The sequence below is a fragment of the Hylobates moloch genome, unplaced genomic scaffold, assembly GCF_009828535.3.
Source record: "Hylobates moloch isolate HMO894 unplaced genomic scaffold, HMol_V3 SCAFFOLD_3, whole genome shotgun sequence".
Lineage (NCBI taxonomy): Eukaryota > Metazoa > Chordata > Mammalia > Primates > Hylobatidae > Hylobates > Hylobates moloch.
In genome coordinates, this window is record NW_026652278.1 from 94,187,073 (window position 1) to 94,205,610 (window position 18,538).

The 18,538-nt window shown below is 36.3% G+C and overlaps 1 protein-coding gene across 10 annotated transcripts in view; it reads right to left on the reverse strand.

The window, feature by feature from the left end:
- Positions 1 to 1,677: 1,677 nt before the first annotated feature.
- The window catches only part of ZEB1 (zinc finger E-box binding homeobox 1), a 210,379-nt gene continuing 193,518 nt past the window's right edge, over positions 1,678 to 18,538 (reverse strand). For 9 of the 10 annotated variants that reach the window (XM_032144043.2, XM_032144034.2, XM_032144224.2 and 6 more), the window contains 3 exons: positions 15,442 to 17,252; positions 13,252 to 13,432; positions 7,520 to 10,633 (listed from right to left, as the gene is read on the reverse strand). In XM_032144043.2, the coding sequence (XP_031999934.1) occupies positions 10,050 to 10,633; positions 13,252 to 13,432; positions 15,442 to 17,252 (2,576 nt within the window). In that variant the 3' untranslated portion in view covers positions 7,520 to 10,049. Of the gene's footprint in view, positions 1,766 to 7,519; positions 10,634 to 13,251; positions 13,433 to 15,441; positions 17,253 to 18,538 lie in introns of those variants that run through there. The other variant, XM_032144061.2, reaches the window with a different exon arrangement.

Below are 18,538 nucleotides of genomic sequence, written 5' to 3' on the forward strand. Positions count from 1 at the left end.
CACCTGTTAGTAGAGAACAGTAAGTTGATGTATACTTGTGTATGTGTAAGCACATGTGTATATGTGTGCATAGAGACACACACAGGCACACACATGGTATTAGAGTTCTTCGTCTAATTTTCCAAGCGTACTTTCATAGATCTTGCCATGTATTTTAGTATATCTCTGAGAAGTAGGTTGGAGCAGAAAATTTCCCCTCATTTAAGTCTGTGAAAAATAAAATTACTGCTGAAAAATTACACGAGTTAATACTGACACAAGCTCTATGATTTGTTTACATTGGGAATCATGTTTGTCAGATGAAATTATTGTGCTTAATTCATAGGATTTCTGGTGATTTTATATGATGACCCTGAACATTTTCTAGTCATAATTCCTTATTTTGAAGATCTGGAAAGCAAAAACTTCTTGAGTTTCTAATATTAAAAATGAGTTGTATGCTATCATCATCTAAAATTAACTATACTCTTGAGGAAAGCATTTTCTAAAACTCACTGTATTTCTAAAATCCTGTCTTTTTCAAATGCATAAGCATCTCAGGTGAATGTCAAGCCAGTATACATTGCCAGGCCTGCCTCAGCAGTCTGGGTGTTCAGATCTTGGCTTCCATTTGGGCCAATCTAGGACAGGTCTGGAGAAGCTCCAGGACTTGTAAACTCAGTTAGCACCCCCAACCCCCCAGGAACGTTTGCTGTAGGAAACAGTTCTCGAACATGAACTGCTGGGTTTGGGTTCTGCCCCGCCTCCTTCTCTTCCACCAGAACAGCTCCACTTGTATATGCTTCACACATTGGATTTCCATCTCCTTTTTCAAAAGTTTGAAAATTATTTCCCTCAAGTAAGCCAGGTTTGGACTAGCTCCAGAACTGACCTAATGCTCTGGACAATCTTTGGATCAGAGATGACGTGAGGACAACATCACAGGTCTAGGTTTCAGCAATAGAAGAACACAGCATTTTCTGAAGATACAGATGATTAAAAACACATAACTTGTAATTTGCCTTGAAGATGCCTGTACTTAAGATATTTTCTCCCTTCCCACCTTCTAGTATTCTAAGACTGAAAGAAAAGCAAACCTAATCCAATAACAGAAATATGAGTTACTGAACAAAAAAGGCAACAAAGCTCAAAACGTATTATTAGAACATAAAAAGAGTGCTTACTATTACCCTTAGAATATAAAACAAGTACTTTTGGTCTGTTTTTAATTAATAAAGGAAGTGAGGGTTATGTGAGGTTGACATCTAAAAGGATAATCTGTCCTCCAAATTATAAATTATATACCCCTGTTATTCTGATGCACTATAACCTTTTCTATAGTTTGGATATTACATAGAATTAAATCTACTTTAGCCAAAACAAAAAAACCCAACATCTAAAAGCGGGTGTCATTAGAATGTCTATCTTAGCCAAAGTAACATCCCAACAAGTTATACTCACAAATGCTTAGCTTTCAGAAAGGGATAGTTTTCAAAGGTAAGTTGTGAAATGTACAGCAAAGTCACTAAGTGAGATAATTCATTGTATGGAATTATTATTTATAAAGCAGATTAAAGTTAAAAATGTTTTTCCAAGACTTAACTTTAGAATAACATACCTACCTTCTTTTGAATAAAATCAGATGATTTTTATGTAAAAGTGCATTTGTATTTCTGTTTGAACTTGGAACTTTTGCTTTCTTATAGCTTCAGGGATTGAATTCATTTTTTGATTGTCTTAATACATTCTCCTGTGTGTTTAAAAATCAGCCCTATTGAGCTCCAACCTGCATGCAAAAAAACATGATTTTAAACACACTAATTTATTTAGACAAATTTGTATACCTATATAACCACCACACCATCATGTTATACTTAGTATATCTGTTTTTGATATTCATCCATGTCGTTTGTTGTTATTTATTGTTATGGTATTCCGTTGCACGGATATAATGCAATTTGTTTATTCGTTCACTGGTTGATAGACATTTGAGCTATCTCCGGTTTGGCTATTATGACTAAAACTGCTAAAACTGCTATGAACATATTAATACAATACTTCAGGTGGATAGATGTTTTCATTTATCTTGGATGAATACCAAGGGGTGAGATTTTTGGGTTGTATATACGTTAAATATGTGGGTTTTTAATAAGAGACTGACAAACTATTTTACCATTTTAAATTCCTACCACCCATGTACAAAAGTTCCAGTTGCTCTATATCCTGGCCAACATTTGGTGTTTGTTACCGACAGTCTTTTAAATTTCAGCCATTCTATCAGTTGTGTAGTGATAGCACAGTGTATTTTTTTTTTTTTTTTTTGTCTATTGGTTGTGTAGTGATAGCACAGTGCATTTATTTTTTTTTTTTTGAGACGGAGTCTCGCTGTGTTGCCCAGGCTGGAATGCAATGGTGTGATCTTGGCTTACTGCAACCTCTGCCTCCTGGGTTCAAGCAGTTCTCTGCCTCAGCCTCCTGAGTAGCTGGGATTACAGGTGCCCGCCACCACGCCCAGCTAATTTTTGTATTTTTAGTAGAGACGGGGTTTTGCCATGTTTGCCAGGCTGGTCTTGAACTCCTAACATCGTGATCCATCCGCCTCGGCCTCCCAAAGTGTTGGGATTACAGGCGTGAGCCACCGTGCCCAGGTCAGTGTATGTTTTGTCTTTTCCTAGTGACTAATGGTGTTGATCATCTCTTCATATGCTTATTTCTCTCTTGAATGTCTTTTGGTAAAGTGTCAGTTTAAAATTTTGCCCAATTAAAAAAGTGTTTTCTTCTTTTTATTTAGTTGTAAGAGTTTTCAGATATTCTTTATATATTCAACATGTATAAACACATATTTTTAACAGCTTTATTAAGATACAGTTCACATACCATAGTTAACCCCTTAAAATATATAATTACATGGATTAGTATCCTCACAGAGTTGTGCAAATATCACCACAATCTAATTTAGAACACTTTCATAACCCCCAAAAGAAACTCATACCCATTAGTAGCCAGTCACTCCCCATTCTCTCCCCACCTCGAGCACTACGCAGCCACTCATCTACTTTCTGTCTATATCGATTTACCTATTTTGGACATTTCATATAAATGAATAATAGAATACGTACTCTTGTGACTGGTTTCTTTCACTTAGCATAATGTTTTCAGGATTCATCTATGTTGTAGCAGGTACAAGAATTTCATTCCTTTTTAAGGCTCCATAGTATTCCATTGTATGGATATACTACATTTTAACTATTCATCACTTGATGGATTTGGGTTGTTTACATTTTTTGGCTATTATAAGTAGTGCTGCAATGAACATTCATATATAGGTTGTGTAGACATGTTTTAAACGTCTCTTGGGTATATGCACATCTGTTTTGCAAATACTTTCTACCCATCTGCGTATCCCATTCTGATTTTCTTAACGGCATCTTCCTAACAGATTTACATTTTGATGAAGTCCAATCCAACAATTCTGATTCATGCTTTTAGTGTCTTATCTAGGAAACCTTTGTCTAACTCAAGATCACAAAGAACTTATTTTCCTCTAGAAGTTTTATAATTTTAGCTCCTATATTTAGGTCTATAATCCATTTTGAAAAATTTTTGTATACGGTATAAGAATCAAGTTCATATGGATATCTAATATCATACAGATATCTAATATCAGCATTGCTTTTAGAAAGGACGATTGTGTCACCATTTATACCTTGAAACATTTGGCAAAAATCAATTATGTATATGTGGGTCTTTTTTCTACTATTATTTGTTTTCTTGATCTATGTGTCTATTCTCACACCCAATATAACTTTGTCTTGATTACTGTAGCTTTATAAAAATGTCTCTAGAAATCAGGTAGTGTAAGTCCTCCAACTTTTTTTTTTTCAAAATTGTTTTGCCTACTTGAAGTCCTTTGCATTTCCATATAAGTGTAGAACCAGCCTGTCAATTTCTACAGATATGTTGCTGAGATTTTTAGTGCAATTGCACTGAGTCAATAAATCTTGGGGAGAATTGACATCTTAATGATATTGAGTCTTCTGATCGATGAACATAGAGTATCTCTCAATTTTCGTTGCATCTTTAATTTCTTCCCAGCAACATCTTGTAGTTTTCAGTGTACAGGCTTTGCCCATATTTTATCAAATATAAGTATTTTATACTTTTGATATTTAAAACATTTCCATTCTTATCGCTAGATAGAATATGATTGACTTTTGCATAATGACTATGTATCTTGGAACTTTACATTCACCTTTTCTAGTTTTTTGCAAATTCCTGTTTTCCATTCTTATCACTAGATAGTATATGATTGATTTTTGCATAATGGCTGTGTATTTTGTAACCTTACATTTACCTTTTCTAGTTTTTTTGCAAATTCTTGTTTTCTACACAGCCACACTATCTGCAAATAAAATTTTACTTATTTTTTCCCCAATGTGTATTTCTTTCATTTATTTTTGTCATGTTTCCCTGGGTGGGACCTCCAGTACAATGTTCAATAAAGGTGTGAGAGCAGATATTCTTGCCTTGTTCCTAATTTTAGGGGGAGAGCATTAGATCCTACACACTGAGTATGATGTTAACTGTAGGTTTTTTGTTGATGCTCTTTATTAGGTTGAGAAAACTCCCTTCAATTCCTGGATTGCTGAGAACATTAATGGCTTGGTGTTTAATTTTGTCAGATGCTTCTTCCACACCTATTGAGATGATTTTTTTTTCTTTTTATGCCGTAAATACAGTGAATTACACTACAAACGGTCCCTGCCTTCTGATGACTTGACTTTATATCTTTCATCTTTATGATGGTGCAAAAGCAATACATTCAATAGCAACCATATTTTGATCAAAATATTTTTTGATTAACCATAATTCTGATATTTTTTGGGATAGCAATATGCAGTACAATACTCTTGTGATGTTGCAAAGCAGCAGTGAGCCACAGCTTCCAGTCAGCCACATGATCACGAGGGTAAACAACTGATACGCCACAGTGTACTGTGTTGCCAGCATTCAACACTTTCTTATAAAATAGGATTTGTGTGAAATGATTTTGCCCAACTGTGGGCTAATTAAGTGTTTTGAGCATGTTTAAGCTAGGTTAGGCTAGGCTATGATGTTCAGTAGGCATACTAAATGCATTTTTGATATGGTATTTTAAACTTATGATGGGTTTGTCAGGCTGTAACCCCTGGGAAGAAAAATCTGCAACTGATTTTTGAATGCTTAAAAAGCTTGCACTCCTAGGATAAATCTCATTTGGTCATGATCTATTTTCCTTTTGATATATGGTCCAAATTGATTTCCTAAATTTTGTTAAAAATTTTTGTATCCATGTTTACAAGCAACATCAATGTGTAGATTTGTTTCTTGTAACGTTATTGACTTGTTTTGGTATTAGGTTAACGCTGGCTTTACAGGCTGAAGTGGGAAGTGTTTTCTCCTCTTCAATTTTATAGATAAGTTTGTGTAGAATGGGTAGAGTTATCTTCCTTACATGTTTGGTAGAATTCACCAGTGAATTTGTTTGGGCTGGGAATTTTCTTTTTGGGAAGATTTTTAACTAGAAATGTAATTTCCGTTGATAATAAAAATTTAGGTTATCTATTTCTTCTTGAGTGGATGTTGGTAGTTTGAGTCAAGAAATATGTCATTTTCATCTAAGTTGCCAAATTTACTGGCATAAAGTTCATTAGCATTTCCTTATCATTTCTTTATAGGCTCTGTAATGATGTGCCTCTCTCAGTCCTGGTATTAGTAATTTGTATCTCTTTTCTTCTGGTAGAGGTTTATCAATTTTACTAATCTTTAAAAAAAAATTCTGATTTCATTGATTTACTCTATTTTGTTTTCTGTGCTATTGTTATTATTTCCTCTTTCCTGCTTGCTTTGGGTTTGTTTTAATTTCTTAAGATGGAAGCTTAGATAAGATTCAATCCTTTATTATTTTCTAATATAAGCATTTAATACTATACATTTTCTTATATTCACTGCTTTTGCTGCAAGCTACAAGTTTTGATATGTCGTATTTACTTTTAGCTCATATTTTATAATTTATTTTTAACCACATCTGGGCTAATGTATTGTCAATTTTCCAATAATTTGGGCGATTTTTCAGATACATTTGATTTACTGATTTCTAGTTTAATTAATTCTTTTGTAGTCAAATAAAATACTTTATTTGCAATTCTTTTAAATCTGAGAGTTGACTTATGGCCCATAATATGGTCCCTCTTCATGAATGTCCCATGTGTTAGGAAAAAAGTGTGCATTCTGCTATTGTTGAATAGAATGTGAACTAGAGCAGAGGACAACATTCACATATTGAACGTCCTAATATATTCTTCCACTGATAGGACGAGATGAAATCTGTTCTACATTTTCATGTCAACATAATCAGTGCACTTTAATAGTATCCTTTTCAAAGTTCTTTTTAAGTTTGCACACAGATTTGAAAAATCTCATTCCCCATCCATTCTTTTCCACCAGGCTATGAAATGTATATTGGTCTTATATTTTCTATCCATATACTTCAAGGCGAAGATTGAGATACTGTAAACTATTCTCATGAGATGTGATACAGGCTAGATAAGAGCATGGATTTCAGGCTGAACATGGTGGCTCACGCCTATAATCCCAGCACTTTGGGAGGCCAAGGCAGGAGGATTCCTCCAGCCCAGGAGTTCAAGACCAGCCTGGGAAACAGTGAGACTCCCTGACTCTCCAACAAACGAACAAACCAACTAACAAACAACAAAAAGCCAGGTGTGGTGGTGTATGCCTGTGTCCTAGCTACTCAGGAGGCTGAGGTGGGAGAATCACTTGAGCCCAGGAGGTTTGAGGCTGCAGTGAGTCATGTTCACACCACTGTACTTCAGCCCAGGCAATAGAGCAAGACTCTGCCTCAAAAAAATAAAAAAAAGAAGCATGGATTTTGGACTCAGATAAGCCTATGTTCATATCCTCATTCTGCTACTTAATATGTATGTGTTCATGGGCACATGGTCTTTATTTCTATTTTTTATGAGGCTTTTGTGAACATTTTGATAGTAGTGAAATACCTGTGCATGACATGAATAAATAATATATGGCCCTGCTATTATTTTTGTTGTATGTCGTATGAGGGAATACTGGGAAAGGTCCACGTACATTTTCTTTCTGAAAAGTTCTGGTAATGCCTAAATTCCTTTATTAGCCATTTATCCATACATATCAAGCACTGCCCTCATTGAGCTTTGTGGATACCCCCTAAGAAGAGTTTCTAATTCTTAGTTCCTAATCCTTTTCAGTGAATCTGTTTATTGGTAGCTGCTCTCAGTGACAGGGGAAATCAGGCAACATGGTAACGAGCACCTAGGAATGTGGGGTCCTAGAAAGGGAAGTGAATTCTACAAAAGGAGAGCCGACTAGGATTGGTCCTATCACTCCTATTGGAGGTAGTCATGTCCACAAGCCAGCAATACCTGTGCCATATACCATGAGGTTAAGCACCAGGAAGACACCTAGAAATACACTTTCAAAAAATCAAAATAGTAAGGCAATAGAAAAAGAAGGCATAATTTATTGTGTCTATTATGACTAGTGTTTAATAAGACTTATAAGAAAATAATCAAATTATTAGATCATTTAACATATATATTCTGGAATTAGAAGCAAAAAAAGTGAGAACATAGCTGAGCCCCATAAACATGCAAATTATATTTTTATTCAACAAATATCTGTTGTCCCAACTTATGCCAGGCACCCTGTTAGGCAGTGAGGAATGTGAGAGTGACTATGACAAACGTGGTTCCTGTCCTAGTGGGGAAGGAATATAAATAATAGTATCAGAGGTAGGATGACAGAAGTGCAGGAGCTGAGAGTCAGAAAGGCATCTAAACCCAGGCTTCCCTGAAATGACCTGAAGCATGAGATGTGGAGGATTAAGGATTTCAGGAAAGAAAGAGCGACCTATGAAGAGGTTTTGTCAACTCTGACCTCTCCAGAAACATTTAGCCACAAGAAAATCCATAATTTAGTGGAGAATGTCTAAAACATTTAGTGTTACCCAAATTCAGCTCAAGATGAATCAAATGCAGGATGACAATGTACCCCATTTCACAGTTTTCCAAAGAAAATACTGATAATGATGAAAAGAATGACAGCAGTTCAGGCTTGTTGATGCATTTTATTGTGAGATGGGGGGAGTCTGGTAAAAAACTAGAAAATGACCATGATGTAACAAGGAACTTAAAAATGAAGAGTCATCTGTAACTTACATACATGAATACAGGAACAAATTGGCACAAAATGTTAAACATTGTTCCCAACACTGTTTATAGAAGGTAATCCTAATTTGGCTTACTAAGGAAATGAGAGTTTTATGGTTAGGCTAATTTCTTAATAAAACTGCAGAGCATCATGCTATTAGTCACACAGTGAATTTCAAAATTTAAGTTTTATATTAAAAACTGGGTAAAGGTAAAATGACTTGATTGTAGTTGTAAAACTAATACATTCCCATTTAAGTTCTGTTCTACAGTCCAAGGCAAGTATAAATGTTAACATAACACTGTTAAATCAAATCTCAATGCAGGAGAACCAATTGCATCTCTACTTTAAATCTTATCAACTTTCCAAATTTTCATACTAAAATATATTATTGTATTAATACAAACTACAGTATTATACACTACACTGTGTAATAAATAAAGAAATATAAAAATAAGACACATAAATATAAAAGTTTTCTAAAACTAAAAGTACATATGTCAGTAAGAAGGGTATTAATACTGCCAGGTTTGAAGACATACAGTACAAAAATGTTGCACAGATCTATAAACTAAAAGAAATAAAATAATACTGATAGGTAAAAATCAGCTAATGTTGTTAATAAATCGGGTCCATAATAACTAACATTTGGAAACAGTTATGAGCCAAATAACAATGGCATGTCCATGTCTGAAATGCAAGTACATGGATAAAGCAGATTAGAAAATTTCCCTTTCGTTTCTGTAGAGAAATTCTGAAAATCAATTAACATAAAATCAATACCGAGGAATTGAAGGATGAAATGTCCCAGTGTTTCAGTTTCTCTGACAGAGTCAGTGGTTTTAAGTTTTATTTGGGAATTTTGATACAACAAACAAATCAACAAATGCTAGTTATTGTAGGCCACACATTGGATGAAGGCGGGTTAGAGCCTTGAAAATACTGAGAAATGGCACTTACAGCACACAGGTCTTGCTTAAGGCCAAAGGAGATACAAAGCTTCATGTCATATCCTTCATATGTTACCACATATTCAAACACAATCACAAACACTGATTCTGATGATTTTGCTGTCCTTATTAGATTAACATTGTTAGTCCCTGCAATCAGAACTCAATGGCAATCTTTTGAACTCCATTTTAAACCACATGAGTAAGAAACTTCAGTTCTTCTATCAGCTGCTTTCTTAAGGCTAACAATACACTTTAAATGATAATACGCTCTACTAAGACATCTAAATATTAGAAATTACTACCTTCTAGATTGAATTTATAAAAGGTAGTTAGCACGGGTTGGAACTACATTATACTTCTCTGTGAAGGGCATTTTGTAGTGCAGAAGTTCTCACATTTTAAAAAACATAATAAAATACTGAAGCGGATTTAGCATATGTTTACCAATAAAAAATTATAAAATTTCTCCCAATTGTACAGCTTAAGAATAAACCAACATAAGAGTGATAATTAATACTGATAAGATAAAACAATGCCAGATGCATATCTAATCAGCTTCCTTTAACCTCTTGTATCATTGCTCTCTGAGTCATTAGGTTTTCTAATCTGCTGCATGTTACAAACTTGTCCCTAACTTTGAAAACTGCATGAAAAATTACTAGGTCTGAGGTTCAGGCACACCCGGATTTATTGTGTGTGTGTGTGTTTGTGTGTGTGTGTGTGTTTGTATTTTGTATTTTTTAGTTTTTACTTTACACAGTAGTGAACAGGAATCACAGCATACAGGTTACTGTGTTTCCATGAAAAGCAAGGATAATATTGAACAAAATTCATTATCAATTAGAATTTATTTTCCTTCTAGAAAAACGATTAGGCTTCATTTGTCTTTTCTTCAGACACTTGCTCACTACTCTCACTTACTTTTTGTCCTAAGCTGCTTGCTTGACTTTCAGCCCTGTCATCCTTCATCAGACCTTCAGTTTTTGCTTCTTCTCCCTCATTCTCTGCCTCTTCTACCTCTTCTTCCACTTCTTCTTCCTCCTCCTCCTCATCCCCTTGTGGTTTTTCACATTCTTTTTCTTCCTGCAATTCTTCTACCTCTTTATCCTCCTCCTCTTCCTCTTTTTCACTGTCTTCATCCTCTTCCCTTGTCAAACTCTCTCTCTCGTCCGAGTCACCCTGTGAGGGAGACGCCCTGGCACCCACGTGCTCATTCGAGAGGATTTCAGGCCCTGCCTCTTCCTGCTCTGTGCTGTCACGTTCTTCCGCTTCTCTCTTACAGTAGGAGTAGCGATGATTCATGTGTTGAGAATAAGACCCAGAGTGTGAGAAGCGCTTTCCACATTTGTCACATTGATAGGGCTTTTCTCCAGAATGTAATCGCATGTGTTCAATCAAATGATGTTTGTGTTTAAATGCCTTTTTACAGATTCCACACTCATGAGGTCTTTTACCTGCAAAATAAGAATTCTGTTAAATAAAATGGTGGTATTCAGCAAATAAAATCCTTATACGGTTTTTTGGGTACTTCATGTTGTAGAAAGGGGAGGGTTATTAGTTTCATTTTTAAAACATTTCCAGGTCCCCAAACTCTTTGTAATATAACACTGCAATTTGGTTTGTTCTTTACATTAAAAAACGCAGTGCTCTACACTCTTGCTGTGCAGATGATTAGGTCAATGGGAGCTACATGAGATTGAAATGCCAAAAATACAAGCATCATGACAGTGAGGTGGAAAATGGGCCAAGTGCAGCTGGGAGGAGATGTCTGGTAGTGAGCGAGCACAGTGAGGGCAGGCAGGGACAGACGTGCTGCTCACCTTGTGTTCTTCATTATCACTACAAGGTCTCTTTTTAGTCATTTTGTTTTCCTAGTCACAGCTCTGCCCCCCAATGAAATTTTAATGTTTACTATATACTTTTATACACGATAAAACTCATAAATATACAGTGTATATACGGAGCTTCTTTAGAAAACCACAGCCATTGTAGTATCTCAGATTTTTTTGCCCCCTAAGAAACAAGTTTTGGCCCATGAGGGCAATATTGCCCCTCCTGAGAACGCACAGGCTAGAGGAGTGCTGCTGCCCAGACATGAAAAGGACTGGCAACAACTGATCATAGTTAGGACTCATAATGTCCAATTTCAGAGCTATGAAGCAGTTAACACTAACAAATGCAGAAATGATTTTTAATTTCAGAAATAGTGTAGTTTTTCATATATATTTTTCACTTTGATATTTGCTAATATTTAACTTTGCCTGAAGAGGAAGGGGATTTTCTAACTTTTCTTAGATCTCTGAAAACCAGAGGACTGAGTTACAGGGGGCTGATTTTGAGAGGTGTGACTTTCTCTTATGTAATACTAGTTTTTAGCTCCAAGAACCTTCCAAGTGTCACTGTATGAATCCACAGATTGAAGAAGGAAAAACAATTCTATCTTTTCTCACAAGAGTAAAAAATACACTGAAACAGTTAAGAATATGAAAGATAAATACGGATACTGTAGTCATAATGGCTGGTAGTGGGGGCAGGGAAGAGCAGGTAGGGGATTAAAGAGCTCAGGATGAATCCAGCCCCTTCTACAGCAACCCATGTTAGAGAGAGACACAGGAGTGTGCTGGAGCCAGTTTGTACTGGCTAGAGAGAGTCTACTGCTAAATTTTCAGGAATTCTGCAAGCTGACTGACATCACACTCAAGCTCGAAATCCACCATGATGGGAGTATTTATGCCACAAAAAGCTGCAAACACTACAAATCAGGGCTTCACCACCCTTCAGAGAACCAGGTGTTAAAATTTATCAGTACTTCACTGATGGAAGGAATGAAATAGGCCAGGAGTTGGCAACTATTTTCTGTAAAGGGTAGTGAGTATTAAAGGCTTTGCAGGCCAAATGGTGTCTGTAGCAGCTTCTCAATCCTGTCATTGTAGAACAGCATGAAAGCTGACATAGACAAAATGTAAATGAATGGGCGATACTGTCTTCCAACTAATTTTATTTAGGGATGCTGATATTTGACTTTCACATAATTTTCATCAGTCACAAATATTCTTTTCATCTTTTTCAATCATTTAAAAATGTAAAAACAAAATCAAAAACTACCATTCTTACCTCCTAGGCCTTAGAAAAACATGGGTATGCTCACATTTGGCCTGTGAGCTATAGTTTGCCATCCCTGAGTCAACCTAAGGAGGCATATTTTGTGGCAGAATTACAGGATCTTAGAATCTTCTAGTCCAACCTCTTAGGCAGAACTTCTTACTTAAAAGATCTTGACTTGCCAGGACAGCTTGCTGCATGCTTATGAAGCAGCTTTTTCTTTTATGAAGCAGCTTTTTCTTTTATGAAGCAGCTTTTTCTTTTATGAAGCCAGATCCTGTCTCCCTATGACTTTAGCCTACTGGTCTCATATTTTTTATTAATAGGTACTATGTACTATGTTTTTATTAATATAGCATAAACTTGCATTAAATGAACGTGGACAGAATAAATGCTGTGTCAGCTTAAAGGAAACAAGTCATGAAAAAAACAAACAAAAAAAAGCCCAAAAAAACAGATGAAGCAAAAAACCAAAAGAAAGGCACAGACCTTAAGTACAAGGTAGAAGTGGGCAAACAGGTGAAAATGGCCAGATCAGAGAAGTAAGAAATAAGAAAATTAATTCTGGGTCGAGCGTGGTGGCTCATGCCTGTAATCCCATTAGTTTCTGAGGCCGAGGTGGGTAGATGGCTCGAGCTCATTAGTTCAAGACCAGCCTGGGCAACATGGCAAAACCTGTCTATATCAAAATTGGCCGAGTGTGGTGGTATGTGCCTATAGTCCCAGCTACTCAGGAGGCTGAGACGAAAGGATGGCTTGAGCCCGGGAGGCAGAGGTTGCAGTGAGCCGAGATCGAGATTGCGTGCCACTGCACTCCAGCCTGGGTGACTAGAGTCAGACCTCATCTCAAAACAAAATAAAAAAAAAAAAAAGAAGAAGAAGAAATAAAATTCTAAAACTTTAGTTTTTAATTTTGCATCTTCCAGTATATCATATCATGGACACTTTATGTTTGTGTTCACTGACATACCTGTGTGTTCATATTTATGTCTCAATAATGAACTACTCTTTTGGAATATCTTATCACACAAATCACAAGCATACATTCCATTTTCTGTCTTCCGCATTTTCTTTTTGGGCGGTGTAGAATCAGAGTCATTCTGATCCTCTACATTTGATACTCCTTCTGAGCTAGTATCTTGTCTTTCATCCTAGAGGGAGAAAGGTGTGAGAAAATTTAATTTAACATTAAAAGATAAATAAGAGATATACATAAAAGCATGAGATAAAGAACTACTTTAACTTATACTTTTATACTTTCAAGGACTTGACCAAAGCAAGCACACTGATCTTCACTGCACATGCGCCCCAAGAGTGGGGCCAGATCACAGGTGGAGGTGACAAAGACAAGAGTGAGGTTGGGGATAACAGTCAAAACTATAGCAAAGACATATACTCAACTGGTACTGGAAAGAAAGCAAGGACACCCAAAAGAAAGCATGTAAAATATATAGTAACAGAGTTTACTTAGTTTCATGTGAATCATTATGAGAAATTTGCAGAAGGTTTTAACTTTTAGTTTGCTAATTAGTCACTCATTACTAACTGCATCGTTTGCCTTCATTTTTTTCATTCTGGGTTTCACTAAGCAAAAGCTAACATTCTGTTTTTAAAACCTGGTCTTTCAACTGTATCCTCCAGAACTTCAGGGTTCTTTAACCTCCACGGTCTCCTTGAAAAGAGAGAGGTGTGCTCTACCACTTGTCTAAGGAGCAAGATGGAAAAACAATGCAGGAGGGTCTATCTTTTTAACAGAAATAATTGCTAGTCAAAATGAACCTTTAGAATTCCAGGGTGATAAAAAGAAACTCCAGGCAGTCTCACGGAGATAATTTTGGGCAGCACACTCTTACGTAAGCCAAATAACCCTGCAGGGAGCCTGTTGTGGAACTGGGTCCCCTAAGATCTTTCTACCTTATCTAGAGTGTTCCATGCCATTGCCTCAAACCCACAGATTTTCTAAAAGTTGAAGGTTATTCACAACATTTCTTATGGCTTTATGAGGCAAGAGAGGTGCAGCCATCTGTCCCTGTCATTTGTGAGTGGCCTTGGTGCTGAAGTAACTTGATTCTACTTTCACTGCTACTTGATCTAGTCACGTGACACATGAGTCTATGAAATGCTAAGGATGGCTCTGTTTCTACTCAAAGGCATGCAAAGTGTTCTGTACACTAAAAATTTGGAGGAATTCAATGATCATGTCAGAAATTTTTTTCAAGAGTTATCACAATTATAGGAAACCCAATCAGTAGCAATATTTAAGGGAAAACAAAAACAGCAAATACAAGTTTGAGCAGGATATTGAAATTATCATACTTATAGAAAATATTTGCATAAAATATCAAAGTTGTTTCTAGCATTCATTTGATTCCATCAGAAATTGATGGAAAAAATGGGAAAACATCAACATCAGTGACATGGAAAAAGTCTGGACAATGAGGCATACAATAGCTCTATCCAAAACTTGTGGATTTTGGGGGTAAGACCAGTTCAAGGGTTCTTCCTGGACAGAATAAACACTGTTCTGGTAAACACTAATGATAGTTAAGGAGGAAAATGCATATGTATTTTTAGGTTCACAGCCACACTTCCTCATATACATTACGACTGAACACTGTTTATGCACAGTTCATAAAATGATCAGTAAATTCACAAGATGCATTCTTTGTATACTTCATTCCTGTTTATTTAATTAAAACCTTTTATAAACAGATGTATTAGTATATAAAAGTGATAGATAAGTTTGCCTGGTATGAACCTGTGAATGGGAACATATTTCCATTTATTAATGACCATAATCAAGGCAGAAACTACTACTATTTTAGGAATTTAGCTATAAAAACAGAAACCCAATTAGCAAGTATTTCAATTTTGTTTTTTGATTTCTAACTTCAAACAGGTTTTTAGCTGAGACTTATAAATCATCTTTCACAGTAGAATAGCATTTCAAACTTTAAGTTGGTAACAATACCCTGGATTAGCAAACAACCAACTGAAGACATCATGCCAGAAAAGTTAAAGCAAACATTGATCCTTTTAAAAATGACAGTTTGTAATAATCTAGTTGGCTCTACGGGACTGATATTTATTAGACAAAGTTAATTGAAATTAGTCAAATAGCATATTAATAGCCAGGTTCAGGATGGGGGTTATTTTTTACCTGATTTCCATTTGGCTGGATCACTTTCAAGGGTGGTTCTTGGACTGCAGGGCTGACCGTAGTTGAGTATGTGTATGCCACCTGGGGAATCAGAATCGTTTGCTTATTGGCAGCTAGTGCTCGTAAGCATGGAACACTGTTCTGGTCAGCAATGGCCACGATTGTGGGTAACTGGGCAGTGACGGTAGGTATAGCGATATTTATGGGGTTGGCACTTGGTGGGATTACATTTACAACTGGTTCTGAGTCTGTAACACAACTGTCCTTTTGTGGCTCCTTTTTTGCGCAAGACAAGTTCAAGGGTTCTTCCTGGACAGAATAAACACTGTTCTGGTAAACACTAGTGATAGTTGACCTTTCTAATAATTCTCCCTGTTGCTTTGGTAGTGAAAGATCAAGAGGTTCTACTTGTGGCTCTTCTTGTGCACCCTCAGCTGTGTACAAGTAACCCTGTGTATTTCTGGATGAGGAAAGGTTTAGAGGTGATGGGGATGGTGTACTACTTCTGGAACCATTGGTGGTTGATCCCAGTGGTAAAACTGGGGAGTTAGTCATCTTCAAAGGACTTTGTAGATTTACTGTGCTGTCCTGGGGTTCATTTGCATTTGCAGATTGAGGATGATCATTGTTCTTGGCAGGGATATTTACTTTGCCTGGTTCAGGAGAAGATGGTTCAGAAGATTGCACTGAAATCTGTCCAGCTTGCATCTTTTCAAACCACTTTTTTACTACATCCAGTGGTAGGTTTACTGAATCAGCAATTTTTGAGAGCTCTTCTGCACTTGGTTGTGCATTCAAAGCATAATATGCTTTTAGGAGAGACAAGAGGTTCTTTAAAGGTGGCTGACTGGGAGACAAATTGCCATCTCCAGTAGCTGATGAAACAGAGGACTCAGGCTTCTCAGCTTCTGCTGCAGGGAGTGGAGGAGGCTGAGTAGGCTGCTTTAGGTCATAGTGCTTTAATTCTGGAAGTGCATTAATATCTCCTGGACAATCATCACACAGAAGACAAGTGCTATCATTCACCCCCCCTTCAAAGCTTTTGTCCTTCTCAGACTTAACAGTAAGATCTTCTGGTAACTTTTCACTTTTACAACTGTTTGTTGTGACTGGATTTTCTTTTTTTAAATTTTGAGGAACAACTTGAAGTTGGCTAGCCTGCTCAAGACTGTAGTTGATGATAATTTTGGTTGTTCCATCTTGATCAACCAAAGGAAGACTGATGGCTGAAATAACAGAATGGCCACCTTGTTGTATGGGTGAAGCATTGATTGTTTCTTGTTCTTTGGATGCAAGATTGGCTTGATTATTCTCCAACACTTGCCTTATTACATTACCATCTACCGCCACTTTAAGTACATTCTGAATATCACTTAAATTGATACTTATGGGAGACACCAAACCAACTGTTGGCAGAACAACAGCTTGCACCACGCCCTGAGGAGAACTGGTTGCCTGTAATGGGCCACCACCAGTGAAAACCCCATTTTGTAAAGGGGTTGAACAGTTGATTCCTGAAGCAACCACTATGGGTTTGAATTCATAATCCACAGGTTCAGTTTTAATTTGGTTAACAGAAAGTTGTTCTTGAAGGGGTTTATTCTCTATCTTTTGCCGTATCTGTGGTCGTGTGGGACTGCCTGGTGATGCTGAAAGAGACGGTGAAGAACACTGAGATGTCTTGAGTCCTGTTCTTGGTCGCCCATTCACAGGTATCAAGCTGATACATTTCTTACTGCTTATGTGTGAGCTATAGGAGCCAGAATGGGAAAAGCGTTTCTTGCAGTTTGGGCATTCATATGGCTTCTCTCCTAAACAAACAAACAAGCAAATTATATTCACTGAATTATTACATATAAATTTTTATGTATCCTCATTTCCCTAAAACAAGCGGTATCAATTTTAAAAAGAAGACTGCCATGCGTGCTTGTGACAGAATTGTATTTAGAATAATCTTTTTAGCTTCAAAACCTATATAGATGTGATGAATGCTAGTAACTAAGTCTGAGGTACATGTTCTGCTAACCAATCATGGAATCTTCTCAGCATATGTGTATAATATTTCTGCCAATCTTTATAACTTCAAATAATTCTCAAGTACCAAAAGTAATTACATTCTACTCTTCCAAGTATGTTTTTTCTTATCCCGTTTCACCGACCTATATAATTTTCTATATTTTACTCTACTCAACCATCTGTAGGAGAAATATTAAAGAAAAGAAAAATAAGTAAAATGTCCCATATGACTTAACAAGTATGAATATCTATCTTTGATTAATAAAAATTCCTGTACCCATAGGGCTTTCTTGAAAATAGTTTTTCCCTAATGGGAGGAAAACTTTAAATATAAGATATTATATAAGCATTGGCTTATTTAACTGGAATATATATACCCCCAGGATAAACACTGTAGTGGGTATCAAAGCAGCTTGGAGTTTCAATTTTAGTGACAGTGGATATGACAAAACATTATTTTTATATTAAAACAGAGAAAAACACATTTGTGTGACTTGCTAGGAAAAGCCACGCACTGTTAAAGTAGCCTTTAGCTTCCAGAGGCTTCCCTCAAGCTGCTTCCCTAGACTCTGTGGGGGTACAAGGCATTTATTCTCCTTGGCTGTTGGGGATACTTCAGTAGAAAATTTTGAAAGCACCGAGCTAAATGGAGTATTTTCCTACAAACCTAATGTTTCCTTTGAGTTTTAAGTTATAGTTCACTAATTTATAATTTAAAGGTTACAGACTATAAGCTTCAGTAAGGCAGGAGCCTCTGAGGCTTCTTTGCCATTTATCCCTTGCACCTATCAAAGCACAGGTTGCAAGGATGCTCATTAAACCTTTTTTGGATGAATGAACGGCTAATTGTTGAATGATGAGATGTGATGACACTGATTTGTCTACTTAGTATCAAAATAAAACTCTCCATCTGCTGCTCTTTTTAAGAATTAAAATGAAAGCAGTCAGGAAGTCAATTTAAGCCCTATTAAAAATTGTTTCAATAGTAATTTCAATGCTATAGTTTAAAAATGTGAGTTATATTTTCTAATAAATATGATTATTTGAAGAATCATATATAAGAATTGGAAGAGATTTAAGA